The 25109-nt window shown below is 33.9% G+C and overlaps 2 protein-coding genes across 12 annotated transcripts in view; both read right to left on the bottom strand.

Moving 5' to 3' along the window:
- Positions 1 to 786: 786 nt before the first annotated feature.
- Positions 787 to 24349, bottom strand: LOC111991686 (disease resistance protein RPV1). Of its 2 annotated transcripts, none has more exons than XM_065766321.1 (6): positions 23701 to 24349; positions 18195 to 19293; positions 17790 to 18098; positions 16029 to 17704; positions 2036 to 3238; positions 787 to 1158 (listed from the first exon to the last, which is right to left on the bottom strand). In XM_065766321.1, the coding sequence occupies exons 1-4, from the start codon at positions 24204 to 24206 to the stop codon at positions 16820 to 16822; spliced, it is 2799 nt and encodes a 932-aa protein (XP_065622393.1). In that variant the 5' UTR covers positions 24207 to 24349; the 3' UTR covers positions 787 to 1158; positions 2036 to 3238; positions 16029 to 16819. The 2 variants fall into 2 exon arrangements, with proteins under 2 accessions (XP_065622393.1, XP_065622394.1); XM_065766322.1 differs by having other exon boundaries at positions 2036 to 2854.
- The window catches only part of LOC111991688 (disease resistance protein RUN1), a 44389-nt gene continuing 25115 nt past the window's right edge, over positions 5836 to 25109 (bottom strand). Inside the window, exons 6-11 of one of the 10 annotated variants that reach the window (XM_065766314.1) lie at positions 15116 to 15328; positions 14750 to 14865; positions 14474 to 14564; positions 14048 to 14377; positions 13152 to 13196; positions 11525 to 11670 (exon numbers count right to left, since the gene is read on the bottom strand). The gene's annotated coding sequence lies outside the window, so the exon portion shown is untranslated. Of the gene's footprint in view, positions 6181 to 11524; positions 11671 to 11963; positions 12964 to 13080; positions 13197 to 14038; positions 14383 to 14473; positions 14565 to 14749; positions 14866 to 15115; positions 15329 to 25109 lie in introns of those variants that run through there. The other 9 variants (XM_065766313.1, XM_065766312.1, XM_065766315.1 and 6 more) reach the window with 9 other exon arrangements.

Raw genomic sequence — 25109 nt, 5'->3', positions numbered from 1 at the left:
ATAAGAAGATTTACAAGACAATAACTAAATATAAAAAAATACAAGATTTACTCCTCCTCCTCATCATCATCTATGAGAGAATGATCAAATTCATCATCAAAAGAACTCCCAAGAACTACCAACACCCATTGGACCTTTACTCTTTTTTTTCTTTTTTTTTTAATAATAGGCCAAATCCGGTACCGGCCGGAATTTGCATCTCGGCCGGAATTGGCCGGAATTGACCGGAATGGCCAGAATGGACCGGAATGACCCGAAATTTGACCCGAGGTGGAACGTGAGTATTCCGGTACCGGTTTGCATACCGGTACGAAAAATTCCGGCCGTTCCGGCCGGAACGGAACGGAATCAACAACAATGGTAACAAGTACACACGCATTGCCAACTTGAATACCTGCTGTCGATCTAGATTCATGCACTCTCATTTTCACTGAGGTTAGCAATTTGAATGATATTTTTAATTTGTTTTTGGTATTAAAAAAAAAGAAGTTTTAGGGACTTTAGGTTTTTATAGAAGAAAATTTCAATATAATCATTAATTTTCTTTTCATTACTCAATTGCTCATTTAAATGTTTTCAAATTTATGTTGGTCAACGATGAGGTTTATTTATATGGATTAAATGAGTTTGTGACAAAGCACATTAACTCATTTTGACAAGAATAATGAACTAATTTATTTCAAGTCAATTATGTGTTAAGTAGATTAACATTAAATTGACTTATTTGTTAATTGTGTTAAAGCAAGTTGATCCGTTTGACTTGAATCCATTTATATTAACCGCTAATCCACGCAAAAAAATATACTCCCATTAACATTAGTGTCATATTTGCATATAGTTTTAAACATTTTCATGCTTACCACATATACAACACATCTCATCCATGCTTTGTAGCATACAAAGGTTAAGACAAAGGCGGCGACAACTTAAACAACGACTTAGGTCAACTAATAAAGTTTTTTATCATCAAATGAAGGCCATTTTGCATTATAATCAGGCGGTGGTATCACTTATCTAAAGTCCATTCTAACAAATTAAAAGTATACAAACTACAGGTATAGAAGTTCTTAAATCAATAACAAAGCCTTTCTTGCGTCCAATCAATCCAATGACAGTCCTTGCTAGTAACACCAAACTGCTATTTCTTCAATCCCCCCTCTTGGAAAACCAAAAGAAATAAATACAAGTTAATAGACAAAAGTGGGTCTAAAAAAACACTTACATCTAATTACAAAGATCATGTTTAGATTGATCTAAACCCAAATGCATATTGACTAAGCCAGAATTACTACGTCTTGTTAAATAAAATGACATATATATGAAACCAAACAATGAAAACAAAGTCTGAGATGCAAACAATTCCTGAAGAACTAAGAAATATTCCTTTGCTGGATGCTGAAATTGCTATCCTTAAGTGCCTTCGAGCATACAGGTATACTGATCTAACATCTTCATACTACCTAAGAAAGTCATTAAGATGATTGAGCAGCGACTTTGAAAACTCCTATGGACTGGAAGTGACAACTCATTTCCTAGGTAGCTTCGAATTCAATATGTGTGGGGCTCAAGAGAGTTGAGGACTGTAACAAGTCAACAATCATGATATATAAATGAAATGTTTTTGCTCATTCTGGCTCAATTTGGTGGCTTGGATAAAAGAAAATCTGTTAAGAGGAAGATCCTTTTGGATGACTAAAATTTCTCAAAAACAATTTGGGGATAAAGGAAACTCCTTAAGCTTAGAGAGTGAACAAGACAGTTAATAAGATCTATGGGGGATGGAGAAAATTATTTTGTAGCTGGATTGGTGGCATGCTGATGATATTCTTTACACCAGGTACGGTTACAGAGTAGTACATGATGGTGCAAGTGTCTTAAGGCAAAGTTTTGAGGTGGCTCACCACTAAAATGGTTGAACCACTCTAAAATTTGACAAGAATTATATAATAATCAAAGTACTGTAAAACAGAAGCATGTAATCCAATGCGAGGGAGAGAGATTGATGGTACTTTCATAGGAAATACACATTTATTACCATTAAATCATTTTGGTGGAGTTGATTATCTGGGTGCTGGTCCTCAAAATAGATGTTATTTGTAATGATCTGCTCCGGATAAGGAAGTCTTCTCAACCTTCCAGGATATGGGTCCTCATAGGAGCAACCAGCGTCACTCTTTTGCTTATCATTTGGAGTATCACTTGCTACTGATTGATGGATGAAATACATATTGTGAGAAGGCTCATCAGTGGAGCACTCAATGATTGTTTGCCCAAACTCTTCTAGCTCTTGAAGGAATAAGAAACCTTTCCCACACTTCAGCACCATCAAAAGTGGGAAGTAGCATACAACTGGAACCTCAATGTGACTGCAATGATTCAAAAAAACAAAATAAAAAAATACTCTTAAGAATAACCTGCAAGGTAAACTCTACATATCAGCATGTTAGAACTTACAAGACTAACCCACAATTCTGCACTGTCAAGCTTGGCCAATTTCTAGCAATTGAATCCATAATAAAGATGAATCCTTAAATTGATAGCAGATAATCCCTCAAATACAAATATTTTACAGAAAGAAATTAATAATATTCATCGAAGCAACAAGAGTGCAGATTTTTGCAATTTTCTTCTTTCCATTTGATTTTACAACAACACTGGGATTGCAAGCATCTGTTGCATTCTCCTATGGAAAATTGTAATAAATACTATAAAGAGAGACTAAAAAGAGTGGATTTTACCCTCCCATAATTGAACTAAAACGATGAGCACACAACCAGTTGCACCTATCTTCTTGTCTGCTAGCAGAGCGACAATTTGTCCTCACCAACAAAGTCCAATAAAATGGCCCTTGTAACTGATTAAAAAGAGAGAAATGCAAGCATATGCCAACGAATTTAAGAAGAAAATATACTTACACAGCTACAAACAAACAAGATTCTTTAGAGTGAGAAAGATGGTGACTTTTACACAATGGGGCTCCGCCATTAGGACTGAACTTGTTAAAAGAAAAATTACTGTCAATTCAGGATGTGTAATGTGTGAAGGAGGAGAAGAAACATTGGACCACTTATTTACCAAATGTCCATTTGCAAGTGCATTGTGGTTTGATTCACCCTCGAATATCAGAGCGGACTCAATTCCATCTGTACATCAATGGCTGAAGATGATCTTAGAGGAATATAAAGCTGATCATGTTCATGGAATGGCACTTGTACGTACAGGAAAGTAGTGCAATCCCCTGGACAATATGGATAAACAGATATCCATCATGCTACAGTGACAAGGTTCCTAATAGAATGGCCACAACCAACAGAACAGGGGGAACAGAGCAGATAGGTTCACAATAGATGTTTGAAAAATCAGAATAAAATTGTAGTAAATAATATATATATATATATATATATATATATTTAAAAAATAAAAATAAAAAAAATAAAAAATAAAAAGGAGCAATGAGAGTGCCGAATTTACCCTCCAACACAATTGAACATAAAAAGAAAAAAGAAAAAAAAAAAAAGAGATTCAAAGTTTTGAGATCAGATCAAAATTCAAATGGTGATAATATTTTTATTCATTAATATAAAATAATAATAATGAAATTTAAAAATTAGTAATACTTAAAAGAATACTTATATTATTATAAGACATAAATATCTATATGGAATAAATATTTCAAGATATATTAGTATTTATATTGTATAAATTTTTTTTTTTTTAAAACGAAGGCTAAAACTACATTGTCTTTTTCATCATATTTTCCAACTTTCAATTTCAATAATTTCCTCAGGACCCACACGCCTTTGCCACGTACTCTCTAAACAAAAATCTCAAACCCCAAAATAACTCAAAAAGACCCGGTCCCACCAAGATCATAATCCCAAATGGACCCTACTGTGTTGTGTGCGCAAAACAAAAACTGTCTACACCACCAACATGCGTTGCAATTTGCAACTGTCGCAGTAATAAGTACACACGTATTGCCAACTTGAATACCTGCTGTCGATCCAGATTCATGCACTCTCATTTTCACTGAGGTTAGCAATTTGAATGATATTTTTAATTTTTTTTTTTGTATATAAAAAAAAAAAAAAAGGTTTTAGGGACTTTACGTTTTTATAGAAGAAAATTTCAATATAACCATTAATTTTTTTTTCATTACTTAATTGCTCATTTAAAATTTTTCAAATTTATGTTGGACAACAATGAGGTTTATTTATATGGATTAAATGAGTTTGTGACAAAGTACATTAACCCATTTTGACACGAATATTGAATTAAATCATTTCAAGTTAATTATGTGTTAAGTAGATTAACATTAAATTGACCGATTTATTATTTGTGTCAAAGCAAGTTAACCCCTTTGACTTGAACCTATTTATGTTAAACACTAATTAATCCACACAAAAAAATATACTTATAGTCCTTTTAAAATTAGTGTCACGCAGATAGTTTTAAACATTTCCCTGCTAAACACATATATACACATCTCATCCATGCTTTGTAGCTTATAAATTTTAAAACAAAGATGACAAAAATTAAAACAACTTAGCTCAACTAATAAATTTTTTTTTGTCGTCGATTGAAGGACATTTTGTATTGTATTATAATCAGGTGGTGATATCACTTATCTAGGTCCACTCCAACAAATTAAAAGTATACAAACTACATATATAGAAGTTCTTAAATCAGTGACAAAGCCTTTCTTGCGTACAACTGATCCAATGACAGTCCATGCTAGTAACACCAATAACTGTTACTAGACAAAAGTGGGTCTAAAAAAAGACTTATATCTAATTACAAAGATCATGTTTAGATTGATCTAAACCCAAATGCATATTGACTAAGCCAGAATTACTACGTCTTGTTAAATAAAATGACATATATATGAAACCAAACAATGAAAACAAAGTCTGAGATGCAAGAACCAATTCCTGGAGAACTAAGAAATATTCCTTTGCTGGATGCTGAAATTGCTATCCTTAAGTGCTTTAGAGCATACAGGTATACTGATCTAACATTTTCATACTACCTAAGAAAGTCATTAAGATGATTAAGCAGCGATTTTGAAAATTCCAATGGACTGGAAGTGACAGCTCATGTCCTAAGTAGCTTGGAATTCAATATGTGTGGGGCTCAACCGCTCAAGAGAGTTGAGGACTGTAATAAGTCAACATTCATGAGATATAAATGATTTGTTTTTGCTCAAGCTGGCTCAATTTTGGTGGCTTGTATAAAAGAAAGTCTGCAAAGAGAAAGATCCTTTCGGATGACTAAAATTTCTCAAAAAAAATTTGGGGATAAAGTAAACTCCTTAAACTTAGAGAGCGAACAAGACAGTTAATAAGATCTATGGGGGATGGAAAAAATTATTTTGTAGCTGGATTGGTGACATGCTGATGATATATATTCTTTACAGTTTAAAACAGGTATGGTTACAGAGTAGTACATGATGGTGCAAGTGTCTTAGGGCAAGGTTTTGAGGCGGCTCACCACTAAAATGGTTGAACCACTCTAGAATTTGACAAGAATTATATAACAATCAAAGTCCAGTAAAAAGGAAGCATGTAATCCAATGAGAGAGAGAGAGAGAGTACTTTCATAGGAAATACACACATTTATTACCATTAAATGATTTTGGTGGTGTTGATTGTCAGGGTGTTGGTCCTCAAAAAGGAGTCCAAATCTTCTGTCCCACTTTTCCTGCTCCACTTTATACTCCACCAATAAATACTTGACACATGTTCACCTAATTAATTAAATACGACTATTAATTAATAACTGTAGTATTAATAAGTCAATAATGATAATATTTAATTAATTAGGTAAACACGTGGCAAATATTTATTGGTGGAGTATAGAGTGGAGCAGGAAAAGTGGGACAGAAGATTTGGACTCCTCAAAAAGACGTTATTTGTAATGATCTGCTCCGGATAAAGAAGTCTTCTCAACCTTATAGGATATGGGTCCTCATAGGAGCAACCGGCTTCACTCTTTTGCTTATCATTTGGAGTATCACTTGCTACTGATTGATGGATGAAATCCATATTGTGAGAAGGCTCAGTAGAGCACTTAATGATTGTTTGCCCAAACTCTTCTAGCTCTTGAAGGAATAAGAAACCTTTCCCACACTTCAGCACCATCAAAAGTGGGAAGTAGCGTACAACTGGAACCTCAATGTGACTGCAATGATTCACAAAAACAAAATAAAAAAATAATCTAAGAATAACCCGCAAGGTAAATTCTACATATCAGCATGTTAGAACTTACAAGGCTAACCCACAATTCTGCACTGTCAAGCTTGGCCAATTTCTAGCAATCGAATCCTCAATAAAGATGAATCCTTAAATTGATAGCAGATAATCCCTCAACTACATATATTTTACAGAAAGGAATTAATAATACTCATCGAGAGCAACAAGAGTGCAGATTTTTGCAATTTTCTTCTTTCCATTTGATTTACAACAACACTGGGATTGCAAGCACCTATTGCATTCTCCTATGGAAAATTGTAATAAATACTATAAAGAGAGACTAAAAAGAGTGGATTTTACCCTCCCATAATTGAACAAAAATGATGAGCACACAACCAGTTGTACCTATCTTCTTGTCTGTTAGCAGCGCAACAATTTGTCCTCACCAACAAAGTCCAATAAAATGGCCCTTCTCACTTATTAAAAAGAGAGAAATGCAAGCATATGCCAATGAATTTGTTAAATAACATTATTATCAACGTGATATGTTATACCATGTTGTGTATGCTAGAATGGATGCGGAAGGGGAAGCATAGAATAGGAACATCGAGAATACGAAGGTTACGTGGTTCAGCCTTGTCAGCCTACAACCACGGAGGAATCCCTTAAGGGTTACATCTTTATTGTATAAGAGTGTAGTACAATAACCTGTGTTACAATGAACTCTAATATGAGTATATATAGGCGACTAAACCCTAGACTACTAGTACAAGTAGGAATGGGCTTGGGCCTATTACATTGGGCTAATATGTCTAATATATATCTCTAACACCCTCCCTCAAACTCAAGACGGAAGCTCGATAAAGGTTTGAGGTTGGATAAGTATGGGAAGATCACTTAGAGATGTCATAAATAATGGCTTTGAAGAAACCACAATGAAGAATGTGCCAATTGACCAATTTCAGAGTTTCAAATGAAGAAACGAAATTCAAAATTGGAATCTATGTGAAAAACTGAGCAAAATAAGCCCTTTCGAAAAATTTTGACTTTTGATCAAAGGTCAACGCAAAAAGTCAAAGTCAACTGGTCCAAGGTCAAAGTCAACGGATACTGGTCCGGGTTGGTTCTAGGTTCCGGGTTTGGTCACGGACTTGCTGCCGTTGAAGTCATCCTATGACGTGTCAGTGACGTGGACTAGGGCTGATGTGGACGTGCTTGCGTGATTGCTGACGTGGAGTGATGACGTCATGATGACATCAGCATCAATTTTTGGTGCTTGCGGTGCGTGAGAGTAGGTAACCGGCATGTGGAAGAGAGTTTAGGAAAACCTTCGGCGCGTGTAACATCCGATGCGCTCTAGATTCCTCAATTTTGCAGATCGACGGGCTACAAGGCTATCAGGGCGGCACGTGTAACTACAGGAGGATCTGAACATGTGAAATCTGCGATAGCGTGTGGAGAAACTATGTTAGCGCATGGAGGGGCGTGCAACGTTTAGTGGAGACCGGACTTCTAGGTTTTTCTCGCGGGAGGTCGTGGCGCATGTTTGTGTGGTTGGTTTCATGAGGCGAAGCTTGGATTTGCATAGATCTAAGATTGATGTCACGGGTTTGCTTGAATTTGTAGATCTTGGACATAGGACTGAGCCACGGTGGCTGTGAGATGCTGTGGAGTCTAAATCCAGCAGACAAGCATGTGTGACTTCTGATGGTGGTTTGCATGGGAGAATCTTCTTTGCATGCTAGAGATGTTTGTTTGATGCCAAGAATGAAGTTTGGCTCTGATACCATGTTAAATAACATTATTATCAACGTGATGTGTTATACCATATTGTGTATGTTAGAATGGATGCGGAAGGGGAAGCATAGAATAGGAACATCGAGAACACGAAGTTTACGTGGTTCAGCCTTGTCGGCCTACATCCACGGAGGAATCTCTAAGGGTTATATCTTTATTGTATAAGAGTATAGTACAATAACCTGTGTTACAATAAACTCTAACATGAGTATATATAGGTGACTAAACCCTAGACTACTAGTAAAAATAGGAATGAGGTTAGGCCTATTATATTGGGTTAATATGTCTAATATATATTTTTAACAGAATTTAAGAATAAAATATAAATATACAGCTACAAACAAACAAGATTCTTTTAGAGTGAGAAAGATGGTGAGTTTTATACACAATTGGATCCCCATTAGGACTGAACTTGTTAAAAGAAAAATTACTGTCAATTCAGGATGTGTAATGTGTGAAGAAGGAGAAGAAACATTGGACAACTTATTTACCAAATGTCCATTTGCAAGGCCATTGTGGTTTGCTTCATCCTTGAATATCAGAGCGGACTCAATTCCATCGGTACATCAATGGCTGAAGATGATCTTGGAGGATTATAAAAGCTGATCATGTTCATCGTGCTACAGTGAGAAGGTTCCTAATAGAATGGCCACAACCAACAAAACAGGGGAAAAAGAGCAGATATGTTCACAAATCACAATAGATGTTTGAAAAATCAGTATAGTATATGTTATCAGAGTTGGCAAGGAAAGTTTGTAGTAAATAATATAAATAAATAAAAAAGGAGCAACCATAGTGCCGAATTTACCCTCCAACACAATTGAACAAAAATGACTACCATGCATGCAATCAGCTGTACATGCTTTCCCTTCAGCAGGCAATGTGACACAATTTCTCCTTTCCAACAAAGTCCGAAAACATCCTTGTACCCAATATAAGGCAACTAGCAGAAATAGGAATAAAAAATTACTTAGGTTTTTACTAAGCAATCGTCATACATTAGTAAACTATTTTAAAAAATTTCTTTAAAAATATATTAATAAACTTTTATGGAAAATTTAAAAAGCATGAGCGGCTCCACATTGGGTTCAGAGAGTGCAGGGTGGTGTGTGACCACCCTAACCTGGAAAAAATAATAATTAAATATATAAATTTTTATGATTTTTTTATCCCAAAAAAAAAAAAATTTGTGATCATCCTAAATTTTTTTAGGCCCAACGTAATTACACTATGGACAAAGTTTGGCAACAAATTTGGTTGTAGACTAAAACTACAGCTCCAATTAATATTATTTTATATGATATAAATTTTGACAAATCGACCATTGGATTACATTTTCTTCTAATATCCTCTATTCTTGCAAAATTTTAAGAAAATGAAAAATCAATTAATAGTTATGTCATCAATTAAATTTTTTAATTTCGAGTTTTTGTAATCTAAAATTATACATAAAAAATAAGTTTATGGATTGAATAGTAAATAACATTCAATTGATATGAAATTAGACATTTGTTATAAGAACATAAAGGACATGTAATTCAACAGTTAGGTTTTCAAAATATATAGTCATATTAATTTGTTTAGTAAGAGTTGTAGTTTTAGGCTACAACTAAATTTATAGCCAAATTTTGTCTTTAAACTTAAGTCTTTTTCACAATATATTAGCACTTAAAAAAAATCCAAGAAAAATTTTATTTAACTAAAATTTTGAAAGGTATGTATCTTGTAGCATTTTGATAATGAGACAATCATGCAACAATTTCAAAATAAAAAATTCGTAGAAAGAAATTGTACGACTAAGTATTTAAAAACTTAATGACCGCCTTGAAAGAAAAAAAATATTCCTAAAGCCAACACTGTGAAAAAAAGAAAAGAAATGCAAGCAAAAGCCAATGAATTTTTTAAAAATAATAAATAAATGATAAAAAATACAGCTACAAACAAACAAGATCCATAAGAGGGAGAAAGATGGTGACTTACAAAAGATAAAGATAAAGCTTATCAACCTTGCAGAATCATCAATTCTACCATTGTCACTAGGATTCATCTTCCTCACAATTAGAGTCACCTTGTCCTTGTGTGCATAAATTCTCAATCCAATTTTCAATTAGATTAGGGTGTTGCATGTATCCACTTTGGCTGTGGCACGTCTACTTCATTAGAGGTACCTTCTCCATTAGATTCACCACAACTTTGCTTAATTTTGGTATCTTTTTGCTAAATTGTCTAAATTATCCTCGTAAGGAGTGATGTTGCAGCTACTAGACACATGCATGTTTTGTGTGAAGTCTTCAATGTCTTGCTCATATACCAAATGGGCTGCCCATTTTGTCACCACCAAGCCTGGACCCTCGGGTCTTATTTCAAGTCCAATAGCAATCTGACTCAATTGATTAGCATTGATTTGAAACAATTCCTTGTACATGTTACTTTTGAAAGGACAATATGTTATCCAAAGGTGATATGAATCAATCTTACCAAATTGTTCTGGAACACCAACATGTGAGATTTCTATTTTTGTATATTCATTGACACTACTTAAAAGAGAAACCCTATGTGTAGCTTCATAAAATTCTGAAGGAGGTTGGTGAAGTGAAAGATGGGGGTGGATTACAAAAACAACACATAAAGCAATTCCCATAAAATCTGAAGGCCCTTGTAGATTTAGTGTAGTCTCTTCACTTTGATGGCTAAACCATTTTGGAATTTCACTTCCAAGTTTAATAAAATTTTGGTAACCTAAATTATTAGGTCTCTGAAACACACAAATCAAGATGTTTAGAACTTCACAAGAGAGAGAGAGAGAGAGAGAGAGAGACCTAAATGTAACGTGCCAGCATTGTTGAGAACATGTCACTGAATCCTTGATTGTGGATCAATTTGATGCAGTTAATAAGATAGAGATGGGGACTAAAAACATCTTTTGGTCTTAAATGTAATGTTTCCAGTGAAGTACAACCTTCTGCCTCAAAATACTTTATATTTAATGGAAGCTTTGATAGTAATCGTAGATCCTTGCAATCACTCAAAAAAGAATGTCCAGTCTTGATAATTGAATGATATTTTCAGGAAGGCAAACGAAATTGTTTCCCTTTAGATTTAAATAATTTAAAGAGGTCAAAGAGCCAATAGCATCAAGGACTGTCTGAAGATTGCAATAACTTAGATTAAGATCTGTCAAAGAGGATAAGCTTGATAAAGTATGCGTTAACATGCCCATGGGATTTGGACTCCTTTGCAATAAAGGAAAACTGAGGAGCTTTTTGGATGGTTTAGATAATGAAAAAGCACATCCACCAATAGATAGTTTTTTGAGATTTTTTAAGAGAGCGAAGGACAAAGATAACCCTCTTATAGTAGTTCCACTCACATTTAGCTCCTCTAGGCCTTCAAGATTTTCAAGGTTCTCTGGCAATTTCACAAGTCTTGAGCAGTCAGATAAATTGAGAGTTTTTAGAGACATCAAACTACAAATTGCACTAGGAAGACTTGAAAGGTTTTTGCAACCATTCAGATCCAATTGAATAAGCTTTTTGAGATCTCCAACAGATGCATGAATCTTGCATAGTCTTGTACAACATTGAAGAATTAATTTCTCAAGATTTAAGGCTCCACTAAGGTTCGGGATCTCAATTAACTTTTAAGAGTCACTCAGGTCAATGAGTTTTAACTCATTTAAAATCTGTTATAAACCAATAAATAATTAGACAAACTCAAGCCTTAATAAAAAGGAAGGAAATACAAATTAGCATAAGTGAAAATCTTACCATAATTCCTTTCCATAATTTTTTAATGCCACTGCAATGCATTCTTAATTCAACAAGTTTAATTGGTTGGAAATTGGTTGGCATGGATTTTAAAGGATATCCATGCCAATCTATTATGCGTAACTCATTAGAAAGAAATGAGGCCTTGTGGAAGTTGGACACGACCTCTATTATAGCCTTGTAGAGGTTGCGCATAGCCAATTTTAAGAAATCTCAAAATTTTCATCTTTTAAAAGGCTTCAGCACTCAAGCGTTCATTTTTATCCACAAGCATCTTTAAGACTATACCTTCAACAAACTCTGTTCCCTATTAACTAAGAACAATAAAATTAGAAAAAATTCTTAAAAGAATTTGGAAAAATATACATACTTCTCAAAATTCAAGTTTAGACTTGTCAACTTACAGTATTATTTTTCAATACATGCAGGATATCCATATAACACCATAACCTACTACGTCTATTGTGCTCTTTAGGAGATTCACAACAAACAATGTCTTGACCCATTTCTTGTAGCAAATCATGCATCAACAAAGCTCCATCAGATGCAATGGTTATGAGAGATTTGTCCATAAGAACATAAATATCGTACTCAGGATAGTGACCTAAACTTTCTAAAGTATCTCTTATGCAATATATGTGCTCTCCTTTAAAGGAACATGCAATATCTAAAAACAATTCTCTCTGTGTATCCTCTAGCCCAACTAAACTTATTTGAAGTATTTCCATAATGCCTCTATTAGGTTTTGTTTCTAGTTTATCTCGAGCACTTCTCCATGCATCAAGTTTTCTACCAATCTTTCTACTGTTTCCAGCCAAGTCCGTATTACAACTGGCTATTTGATGTCCAGACAATAATGTTTGCAATAATTTTCACTTCTGAAAGGCTCAATTTACATGTAACTTCATTTTCCATAGTATGCATGTATGCAGGTATGCATATCATAGGTTCCATGGAAGTGTTTAATACCAAGAATGGCCTCATAAGACAACCTATCCTCCAATCATGGCCACTTCAATGGTCAGGAAAGGAAAAGGAGAACATTGCACAGGCTATTTTTTGGTAATTACATTCCAAAGTCTGATAAATCACACACAAGTACCAATAGCGGCTCTTGATATTTAGCAGTAAGAACAATTAACACAGATGGACGCACAGTCATCACTTACACTAGAAAAAGCACCACGGGAATATGCCAGCCCTTAAGCCTGATGGGGAATTTAACATCACATGAACCAACTATGTTCTGAATCTTAAAAGCTTATAACAGTGAAAAGCATCAAATGTTAGACAAATAGTAATTCTTTGTAAAATACCAAAGCTGCATGTGTCAGTATGTTTTATCACATATACATACATAAATGACACACAGAATTGCACTGAAATTAATTTTTACCTTGAACTTAGCTGGAAAACCAAGCTTCTGTATAATTCGAGCATACTGAAAAGCAGAGATACAATGTCAAATTCGGAAATTCAATATTAAAACAACAGCATTAAATCCTAAGGCAATTACTACATCTTGTTAAATAAAATGACATATATATGAAACCAAACAATGAAAACAAAGTCTGAGATGCAAGAACCAATTCCTGGAGAACTAAGAAATATTCCTTTGCTGGATGCTGAAATTTCTATCCTTAAGTGCTTTAGAGCATACAGGGATACTGATCTAACATCTTCATACTACCTAAGAAAGTCATTAAGATGATTGAGAAGCGATTTTGAAAATTCCTACGGACGAGAAGTGACAACTCCTGTCCTAAGTAGCTTGGAATTCAATATGTGTGGGGCTCAAGAGAGTTGAGGACTGTAACAAGTCAACATTCATGAGATATAAATGAAATGCTTTTGCTCAAGCTGGCTCAATTTTGGTGGCTTGGATAAAAGAAAATCTGCAAAGAGAAAGATCCTTTTGGATAACTAAAATTTCTCAAAAAAAAAATTGGGGATAAAGGAAACTCCTTAAGCTTAGAGAGCGAACAAGACAGTTAATAAGATCTATGGGGGATGGAAAAAATTATTTTGTAGCTGGATTGGTGACATGCTGATTATATTCTTTACAGTTTAAAACAGGTATGGTTACAGAGTAGTACGTGATGGTGCAAGTGTCTTAAGGCAAGGTTTTGAGGTGGCTCACCACTAAAATGGTTGAACCACTCTAGAATTTGACAAGAATTATATAATAATCAAAGTCTTGTAAAACAGAAGCATGTAATCCAATGAGAGAGAGAGAGAGAGAGAGAGAGAGAGTTTGATAGTATTTTAATAGGAAATACACACATTTATTACCATTAAATCATTTTGGTGGAGTTGATTATCAGGGCGTTGGTTCTCAAAATAGATGATACTTCTAATGATCTGCTCTGGATAAAGAAGCTTCTCAACCTTCCAGGATATGGGTCCTCATAGGAGCAACCAGCTTCACTCTTTTGCTTATCATTTGGAGTATCACTTGCTACTGATTGATGGATGAAATCCATATTGTGAGAAGGCTCATCAGCAGAGCACTCAATGATTGTTTGCCCAAACCCTTCAAGCTCTTGAGGGAATAAGAAACCTATCCCACACTTCAGCACCATCAAAAGTGGGAAGTGGCCTACAACTGAAACCTCAATGTGACTGCACTGATTCCAAAAAACAAAAAATAATAATAATCTGAGAATTACCCACAAGGTAAACTCTACATATCAGCATGTTAGAATTTACAAGACTAACCCACAATTCAGCACTGTCAAGATTGGCAAAGTTCTGGCAATCGAATCCTCAATAAAGATGAATCCTTAGTTGATAGCAGATAATCCCTCAACTACAAATATTTTACAGAAAGAAATTAATAATACTCATCGAGAGCAACAAGAGTACAGATTTTTGCAATTTCTTCTTTCCATTTGATTTTACAACGACACTGAGATTGCAAGAATCTATTGCATTCTCCTATGGAAAATTGTAATAAATACTATTCGGAGAGACTAAAATGAGTGTAGATTTTACCCTCCCATAATTGAACAAAAATGATGAGCTCACAATCAGTTGCACCTATCTTCTTTTCTGCTAGCAGGGCAACAATTTGTCCTCACTAAGAGAGTCCAATAAAATGGTCCTTGTCACTGATTAAAAAGAGAGAAATGCAAGCATATGCGAATGAATTTAAGAAGAAAATATAAATATACAGCTACAAATAAACAATATTCTTTAGAGTGAGAAAGAAGGTGACAATATTCTTTAGAGTGAGAAAGAAGGTGACTTTTACACAATGGGCTCCCCCATTAGGACTGAACTTGTTAAAAGAAAAATTACTGTCAATTCAGGATGTGTAATGTGTGAAGGAGGAGAAGAAACATTGGGCCACTTACTTACCAAATATCCATTTGCAAGGGCATTTTGGTTTGCTTCACCCTCGAATATCAGAGAGGACTCAATTCCATCTGTACATCAATGGCTGCAGATGATCTAAGAGGATTATAAAGCTGATCATGTTCATGGAATGTCACTTGTACGTACAGGAAAGTAGTGCTATCCTCTGGACAATATGGATAAACAGATATCCATCATGCTACAGTGAGAAGGTTCCTAATAGAATGGCCACAACCAACAGAACAGGAGGAACAGAGCAGATAGGTTCACAATAGATGTTTGAAAAATCAGAATAAAATTGTAGTAAATAATATATTTAAAAAAAAAAAAAAAAAAAAAAGTAGCAACTAGAGTGCCAAATTTACCCTCCAACACAATTGAACAAAAATGACTACCGCAAACATGCGTCTTGAACAAAAATTCTTTGACTACCGCAAATAGTAAATAATATACAATAGATGTACATGCTTTCCCGTCAGCAAGCAATGTGAGTATGACACAGTTTCTCAATTCCAACAAAGTCCAAAAACTTCCTCGTACCCAATATAAGGCAACTAGCACAAAGAGTAATCACAAATTACTTAGGGTTTTACTAAGCATATGTTATACATTAATAAACCATTTTAGAAAACTTCTTAGGGTATATTTTAGTAAATCATTTTAGGACACTTTTTATTAAAAATTGAAAATTTTCTATAAAAAAATTTCCTAAAATAGATTACTAAATAAATAAGGGCATACACTCACCGAAGCCAATTACTTAAACTCATATGGCCCTCGTATGGCCCTGTCACAAGTTAAAAAGAAAAAGATATGCAAGCAAAAGCCAATGAATTTTTAAATAATAATAATAAATAATTAAAAATACAGCTACAAACAAACAAGATCAGTAAGAGAGAGAAATATGATGACTTACAAAAAATCAAAGATAGAACCTTGTAGATTCATCAATGCTACCATTGTCACTGGGATTCCTCTTCCTCACAATTAGAGTCGCCTTGTCCTTGTTTGCATAAATTCTCAATCCAATTTTCAATTAGATTAGGGTGTTGTATGTATCCACTTCGGCTGTGGTTCGTCTACTTCATTAGAGGTACCTTCTGAGGTCCTGCCCTGTCTCCTTCAAAGTCATCAAGACTTTGCTTAATTTTGGTATCTTTTGCTGAATTGTCTAAATTATCCTCATAAGGAGTGATGCTGCAGCTGCTGGACCCAGGCATGTTTTTTTTGAGATCTTCAATGTCTTGTTCGTATACCAAACGCGCTCCACATTTCGTCACCACCAAGCCTGGACCCTCAGTTCTTATTCTAAGTTTAACATCAATTTGACTCAATTCCTTGCCACTTTTCCTTTTGAGAGGAAAATATTTTATCCAAAGGTGACATGAATCAATCTTACCAAATTGTTCGGAAAGAGTAACGACTAAGTCATCTGAAATTTGAGAACCATCGACCATACATAAAAGCTCAACCATATGTGTAGCATCATAAAATTCCGAAGAAGGTTGGTGAAGAGAATGATGGGGGCGGATTACAAAAACAACACACACAGCGATTCCCTTAATATCTGAAAGCCCTTGTAGATTTAGTGAAGTCCCCTCACTTTGATGGCTAAACCATTTTGGAATTTCACTTCCAGGTATGATAAAATTTTGGTAACTTAAATCATAAGGATTCTGAAACACACAAATCAAGATGTTTAGAACTTCACGAGAGAGAGAGAGAGAGAGAGACCTGAATGTAACGTGCCAGAATTGTTGAGAACATGTCACCGAAACTTTGATTCTCGATCAGTTTGACGCAGTTAATAAGAAAGAGATGGGGACTAAAAACATCTTCTGGTGTAAAAGGTAATGTTTCCAGCGAGGTACAACCTTCTGCCTCAAAATACTTAATATTTGATGGAAGCTCTGGCAGTAATCGTAGATCCTTGCAATCACTCAAAAAAAGAGTCTCCAGATTTGATAATCGAATGATATTTTTAGGAAGGCAATCGAATTTATTTCCCCTTAGATTTAAATGATTTAAACATGACAAACAGCAGCCAATAGCATCAGGGACTGTCTGAAGATTGCAATAACTTAGATTAAGATCTGTCAAAGAGGATAAGCTTGATAAAGTACGCATTAACATGCCCATGGGATCTGGACTCCTTTGCAATAAAGGAAAATTGAGGAGCTTTTTGGACAATAGAAAATCACATCCACCAATAGATAGTTTTTTGAGTTTTTTTAAGAGATTGGAGGACGAAAATAGCTCTCTTATAGCAGTTCCACTCACGTCTAGCTCCTCTAAGCCTTCAAGATTTCCAAGGTTTTTTGGCAATTTCACAAGTCTTGAGCAATCAGATAAATTGAGAGTTTTTAGAGACATCAAACTACAAATTGCATTAGGAAGACTTGAAAGGTTTTTGCAACCATTCAGATCCAAATGAATAAGCTTTTTGAGATCTCCAACAGATGCATGAATCTTGCATAATCTTGTACAACATTTAAGAATTAATTTCTCAAGATTTAAGGCTCCACTAAGATCTGGGATTTCAATTAACTTTTGAGAGACACTCAGGTCAATGAGTTTTAACTCATTTAAAATCTGTTATAAACCAATAAATAATTAGACAAACTCAAGCCTTAATAAAAAGGAAGGAAATACAAATTAGCATAAGTTAAAATCTTACCAAAATTCCTTTCCATAATTTTTTAATGCCACTGCAATGCATTCTCAATTCAACAAGTTTAATTGGTTGGAAATTGGTTGGCATGGATATTAAAGGGTATCCATGCCAATCTATTATGCGTAACTCATTAGAAATATAACTTAGGCCTTTTGGAAGTTGGACATGACCTCTATTAAAGCCTTGTAGAGGTTCCTCACAACAATTTTTAAGAAATCTCAAATTTTTCATCTTTGAGAAGACTTCAGCACTTAAGGGTTCATTTTTATCTGTAAGCATCTTTAGGACTATACCTTCAACAAACTCTGTTCCCTAGAAACCAAGAACAATAAAATTAGGAAAAATCTTGATAGAATTTGTAATAATATATATACTTTATAAAATTCAAGTTTAGACTTGTCAACTTACAGTATTATTCTTCAATACATGCAAGACATCCTTGTAACACCATAACCTACTACGTTTACCAGGCTCTTTAGGAGATTCACAACGAACATTGTCTTGACCCATTTCTTGTAGTAAATCATGCATCCACAAAGTTCCATTTGATTCAATGGTTATGAGAGATTTGTCCATAAGAACATAAATATCGTAGTCAGGATAATGACCTAAACTTTCTAAAGTATCTCTTACGTAAGATATGTGCCCTCCTTTAAAGAAACATGCAATATCTAAAAACAATTCTCTCTGTGCATCCTCTAGCCCAACTAAACTTATTTGAAGTATTTTCAAAATGCCTGTATTAGGGTTTGCTGCTAGTTTATCTCGAGCACCTCTCCATGCATCAAGTGTTCTACCAAACAATGAAGAACCTAAAACTTTAAGAGCTAAAGGAAGGCCATTAGCATATCTCACAAATTCCATAGACAAATCCGCATAATTTTGTTCTGGATAAGGTTTCTTGAAAGCCTTCCAACTAAAAAGCTTCAAAGCTTCATCTTTATTCAGTTCCTTAGCTTCATATATATGTTTCACTCCATGCCTTCTCAACAAATGCCTATCTCTACTTGTTACAATGATTATACTCCCTGGACCAAACCAACCACCATTCCCTGCTAATGCTTCTAGTTGTTCTTCTTCGTTCACATCATCAAGAACAATAAGAACCTTTTTATTGTGTAGTCTAGTGCCTATGACATTAATTCCTTCATACAAATCATGTATATTTATTTCAGTTCCTATGAAGATCTTAGAAAGAAGTATTTTTTGCAAAGAAACTAAACCTTTACTTTCAGTATCTTCCCTAACATTTTCAAGAAAGCTACAAGCTTCAAAGCCACTATAAATTCTATCATAAATTTCTCGGGCAAGAGTTGTTTTGCCAATTCCACCCATCCCACAAATCCCAACAAAGTGGGCACAATCCAACCCTTCACATGTGCATAAATCCAACATTTCCTTCACACGGGAATCCATTCCAACAAGGTGCTTGAAAACAAATGAGAATTTATGATCCAATTCAAGGGATATCCTTTGAATGATTTTTTCGATAACTGATGATTCACTCCTGCAAAGAATATAGCAGAATAATAGTTAGTTTTGATGAGGCAGAGCTAGATACATTAATTTAGGGACAAAACATTCAGCAAAAGTACAATCTTAGCTTTGTTAATTAAAAAAAGTGGAACTCTAAAAGTGTATAATATATACATGGCACAAACTATACATGCAATGTTCTTCAACCAGAGTCCAATTCTTCTCTCAAAATATTACTCCTAAAATAAAACCAAAGTCCAAATCTACAAGGGACAAAGAAAGTTGTCATGTGGCCAAGTAAAGAAAGTGTTGTTACTATGAACATAAATTAACATATAAATTACATCGCATAATTTATAGAATAATTATTTAGACAATGATATTTCACTAATTAGAGAACAAATAAAAAAGATATTACCTAGTTGGTGTGCATCATAATATCTTATAACAAGAAAATAAAATATCGTCAATTTCTTGAGTTTGAGGTGGTGGAGTTGAGATGTGGACTAGGTTGTTCTTTTGAGACAATACACACCATTGAGTAGACTAACAAATATGCGTGCCACCGCATGATAGAATTAAATTACTAATTATCCTTACAAACTTTTACCACTTATAGGATAAGAAGCACTCAATAATAATATTATTTCTAAAGAAGAGAATATTGACTGAGCAAGAATTTTAACAATTTGATGTTGCGTGAAAAATCAGTAACAAAAACTGATATTTTTCTCTCTGCTCAACACCTATGGCCGGGCATGGGATCCTCTTATAATATTGTAATGAATCTAATCTATTCCATTTAAAATTCTTTATAATGAGTTTATAAATGACTTCCCGTTTTTCCTCTTTTCAATTGCTCTGCCTCTTGACTATCCTCACAAATCAAAACAGTAAAAAGTCATATAAATATTAGTAACGTTATTCATGTATAGAACATTAGAACTTGTTATTTGTGGAAACGAATTCCAAGATATAATCAGTATTAACTATTAATCAGTCATAAAACAAACATCCAAACATGGTAAATTAAATCATTCCCTCTCCTTCCCCTCTACTCCCCCTCAATCCAAACAAAGTATAAAATATTGGGCAAGAATATGTTTGACAAGGAAAGATTTTAAAGTCACTAATGCCAACATTCAACTCATAATTGATATTAAAAATAATATAATTAGTTAATTACTATTTATATTTCAATTTAAGAATAGGAAAGAAAACGTAAAGTCCATCAATAAAAAGCTGATCTTATTTTTTTTTCTCTTAATTGGCCATTTAATTCGGATTATATAATAATTTTTATAAAAATATTCCAATAGTCCTCCACTTACTTTTATAAAAATCTATGCAAAATATATATACAAATTTTTGAGGTCAAGACTCAAGATAGAATAATATGCATAATGAGAGTTTCAGACTTGAAACCTCACTTAGTGCTTCAACAATGTTATTTTAAAGCCAATAGTGATATTAAGACATTTCATCACACACATAATATTTCAGTACTCTGCCATGAGCTTCTAAACCCGCACATTACAGCCTTGTGCTTGATCCCAGCTTAAATAAGAAGCAACCTCTTTTCCATGCTCACTTAAGTATATCTATCAAGGATACTCTCGTAACTCTAAGATCCCATTCATAAGAGCTATAGACCACATTAAGAGTATTTTCATTTTAATAGAAAAACTCATCATTTATTACGTTATGAGATACAACACTTACACCATAAGGAGTGACAAAGAGTACTTGTACTTAAAAACTAAATTAAGTGCATATTATTCAAACTATTCTATGATTTTTTTTTCCCTTTGAACTTAGTTCTTGGGATCTCCAATCCTATGTAAGGTGTCTTCATAGACAGTCTAGTCTTCTTTTTCTCCTCGATGTTCATTTAGACATATGGTTATAGCTAGAGAGTTTTTCTTCTCATACACAACTTGACACAAAAGTTCTAGATTATAATGGTATTAACAATTGCAAAAAAATTATAATTTTTGTACCACTAACCTTTTTTTTTATGCTCAACTTTTTTTGAATCACTCTTGCCCTTTGTGGGTAACTGTTTGCGAACTTCTTATTATTTTTTCATCATTTCTCAACTCATATACATATGGCAAGAGATGTAAATCTATTAGCATCTAGGTAGTAGGCATGTTCGGTGCAGTTTTGGGTCATTTTTAGCACAACACTTTGCGATGCAGCTTGGCAAAAACCATCGCCGTGCAGTTTGCACCGCACCTCAGTTTTACAATCACATGTGCAACATGGTGCAGTGTACAATGTGCGATTTGGCTGGTTTTAGGATAGTACATTTTTCAAGATGTCAAGGTTAATTATTAGTTTATGATTAATAACCACAACAATATGACAATAAGTATCAAAGAAATATAAAACTTGTGTAACAAAAAAAGTAATACAAATATATACAAGACAAAAAAAATCCAGGACAAATTGATAGTAAACAAAAAGTACAACACACAATTATACATGTTAAACAAATATAACATGTAACACTAAAACGCTTAACAAACAACAACCATAAGGTCCATAATAGTGTACCATATACACTAGTCATGCCTACTGAGAGTGCAAGGGTTTTGGGAGAAAATGGTGAGAGTGTGAGAAGGAGAAATGAATGAGGTTTTGAACTTTTGATTTTGTATTTAATCAAAACGAAGTTGTTTTTAACGTGAAACATGAATGCGCTAATGCTGGGTTGGCCACTTAATTCATATAATATTAAAATTTTAATATATATTTAACGTAAAATATATATATATATATATATGAGTGTGTGTGTGTTTGGGGGGGGGGGTGCAGTGCAGTGTAGTTGTGTGTGGTTTATTATCATAAAACGCACATTGCATGCATAGTCTGGTGCAATGCAGTGCAGTTAATTTCCACTTGCAATGCGGTGCAATAATTCCATTTGATGGGCAATTTTATACCACAATTGTATAATATGAATGTCTACACATTCTTAATTTTTTCAGGCACAAATTTAAGTGTCTACTTCAGTACCTTGGCACAAACATTGGAAAATGAGTGTGAGTTAAAGAAGTTTAAACCTGTGTTGTGTATCCAAGAGTTAAGTCATCTTGGATATACACACTGTAAGTTCCTTAAAAACATTCTCCCCTCTCCCCGAGTGTGTGTGTTAAAAATACTTAGTATTCTCAAAAGAAAAACAGTGGGTTAATCCTACGTTGGAAAATGAGTGTGAGTTAAAGAGATTTAAAGTCTGTGTTGTGTATCCAAGAGTTAAGTCATTTTAGATATACACCACTGTAAGTTTCTTTAAAAAACATTCTCCCCTCTCTCCGTGTGTGTGTTAAAAATACTTAGTATTCTAAAAAAAAAAAAAAAGAGTACCTTGGCACAAAAGATAATATTAAATTAAAATGTGGTATTATTGTATCTCCATCATACAATAGGAAAACCAACCTCAATTGTCATCATTGTTCTCACTTAACAATAGGAATATTGTTTTTTCCATAATTCTACTTTTTCACACTCTGGCCAAAAATAATTTTTTATTTTTAATTCTCAAGAGGATTAACATAGTTGAAATTTATCATCTACTCTTTTATGAGTCTCAAAAAATATTTCTCAAATAACTTTTTTTTTTTCAATCTTATGTTCCATAATTTTCAATACCCCTACTATTCGAGAAAATTTAAATTAAAACGCGTCACATATAATTCATAATTTCCAACCTCAAAAAATTAAAGACATGGGAACTTTTCTCAAAATGATCAAGTTTCATAAAATAGAAACACTACATTTCATGAGGTTTATAAATAAATAAATAAAATCATGAGATTTTTCAACTTCACATAAGCATTTTTTTTTTTTTAATGAATTACAATAGTATTTCTTAATAGTGTTTCTCTCAATTTTTATGGTAGTTAAAAATAGGCGAAATAAATACTATTTTGGACCCTATGTTTTGTGGCTATAGTTAATTTGGTCCCTAAATTTTGATAACAGTCGATTTTAATTTGTAATCAATTTAGTTTCTACATTTTGGAAACAGTCAAATTGGTTCCTATTTTTTTTTTTTAACTTGAAGTCAATTTGACCCTTGTTATTTTTAATTTCTAGTCAAAGTCCAAATTTGGGTTTTTTTTAATTGCTAAGTTGATATATGTATTTATCAAAGTTAGAGATTGGTAAATTTGAATTGTGTCTTGATGTTTGGTTACTAAGAAAGTGAAAGAAAATGTAATAAAAGTTGTGATTTGACGTTAAAGACCAAACTGAGTACAATTTAAAAATAATAAAAGCCAAATTGTCTGCTACTAAAATATATTGAACAATTTAACAATAAACTCAAAATCTAGAGACTAAAATGATATTTTGATCTTAAAAACATTCAAGAGAAAGTAACTATAAATAATATCAAGAAAAATGGTAACCAAAAAAAATAAAATCTTACTCATCCCGTAAATCCCATCCAGAGATACCAGCAACTTTTGTCACAACATCTTTCCAAGTTTGCACATTCTCATTATTATCTTTGAGATGTTTTGCAAAAGCTTCTGCAAAAGTGCCCCTCAGTTTGCGCACATCACTAGGATCCACATCATAAAAAACAGGTAGAACTGTTAGCTTCTTCTTGTCCATGCACTCGACGATCTTTGCTAGTTCAGTCAAGCACCAACTCGACGAAGCGTAGTTTTTAGAGAAAACAACGACAGCAAATCTCGATTCTTCAATTGCTCTCATGAGCTCTGGGGAGATGAATTCTCCTCTCTCGAGACTTTCATCGTCCCTAAATGTGGTTATGCCATTCCGTTTCAACGCTACGTATAGATGGCTTGTAAATTTTTTGCGCGTGTCGGAGCCTCTAAAACTGAGAAAGACGTGGTATTCGTACCTCCATCCAGGCACAATAGAAGAAGAGGGAAAACATGAGGAGGAGGAGGCGTTTTCTGTGCCCATAGAATTGCTGTTAAAAAAAACTATTCAACTAGTTTTATAGAATTGATGCACGAAAGGTTAGGGAAGAAGAAAGCAGAGCACTGGACCTGGATGGAGTGTTTGACTGTTTGTTAGTGACAGACTGAGCACAGAGCACTGGTGCATTTCTGTTTCAAAAAAAAAAAAATGGTGTAAAATCTATTTCTTTAAAAAAAAAAAATTGAGGGTGTAAATTGCATTTTAATTTTTCGACAGTTTTATCTTATTTTGTGGTCACGGTGGATCTGTAATTTGAAAGGCCCACTATAAATTGTGTTACATTTGGGAGGCAAATGTATACGTGGGTTGTGCAGGCCACATGTGCTCTGATGCTAGCCCAAGTCCATGGATCTTACATCTATTATTGCTAGCCTAGGTTCTCTTCTGTGGAAAAGTTTATAGACTTGGTCCAATCTAATCTGGCCCATTGAATATACTCTCTCTCTCATAGTCACTTATTTATTTACTAGTTAGAGAGATATAGATACCCTAATGAATGACTGACTCATTGAAGGAATAAGTAAATTCGCATTGACCTTTGATTCAAATCATATGTTGCTTTACAGCCTTTACTGCATTCGAGGATTTTTATGACAAAAGAACTCATTAATCTCAGAGTTTTGTATTTATTTTGCGAATGTGAAGGACATGCATCTTTCTCTTTCCTTTGTTTTCTTTTTGAAAAGGATGCCATTAACTTTAAAAATGCCTTCAATGCATCTATTAGTACATGCAAATTTGTGGGATGTTATCTTGGAAAATTTTATTCTCACAATTCTTATATACATCTGTATATGTCTCTCATTCATATTTAGATGATTTTAAAATTGAAATTACTGATGTAATACACTGATTACATAGATGGGAGACATACATTGAATGGGT

Source organism: Quercus suber, unplaced genomic scaffold (genome assembly GCF_002906115.3).
Source record: "Quercus suber isolate HL8 unplaced genomic scaffold, Cork oak 2.0 scaffold_698, whole genome shotgun sequence".
Classification (NCBI taxonomy): Eukaryota; Viridiplantae; Streptophyta; class Magnoliopsida; order Fagales; family Fagaceae; genus Quercus; species Quercus suber.
This window is presented reverse-complemented; position numbering and strand designations above follow the sequence as displayed.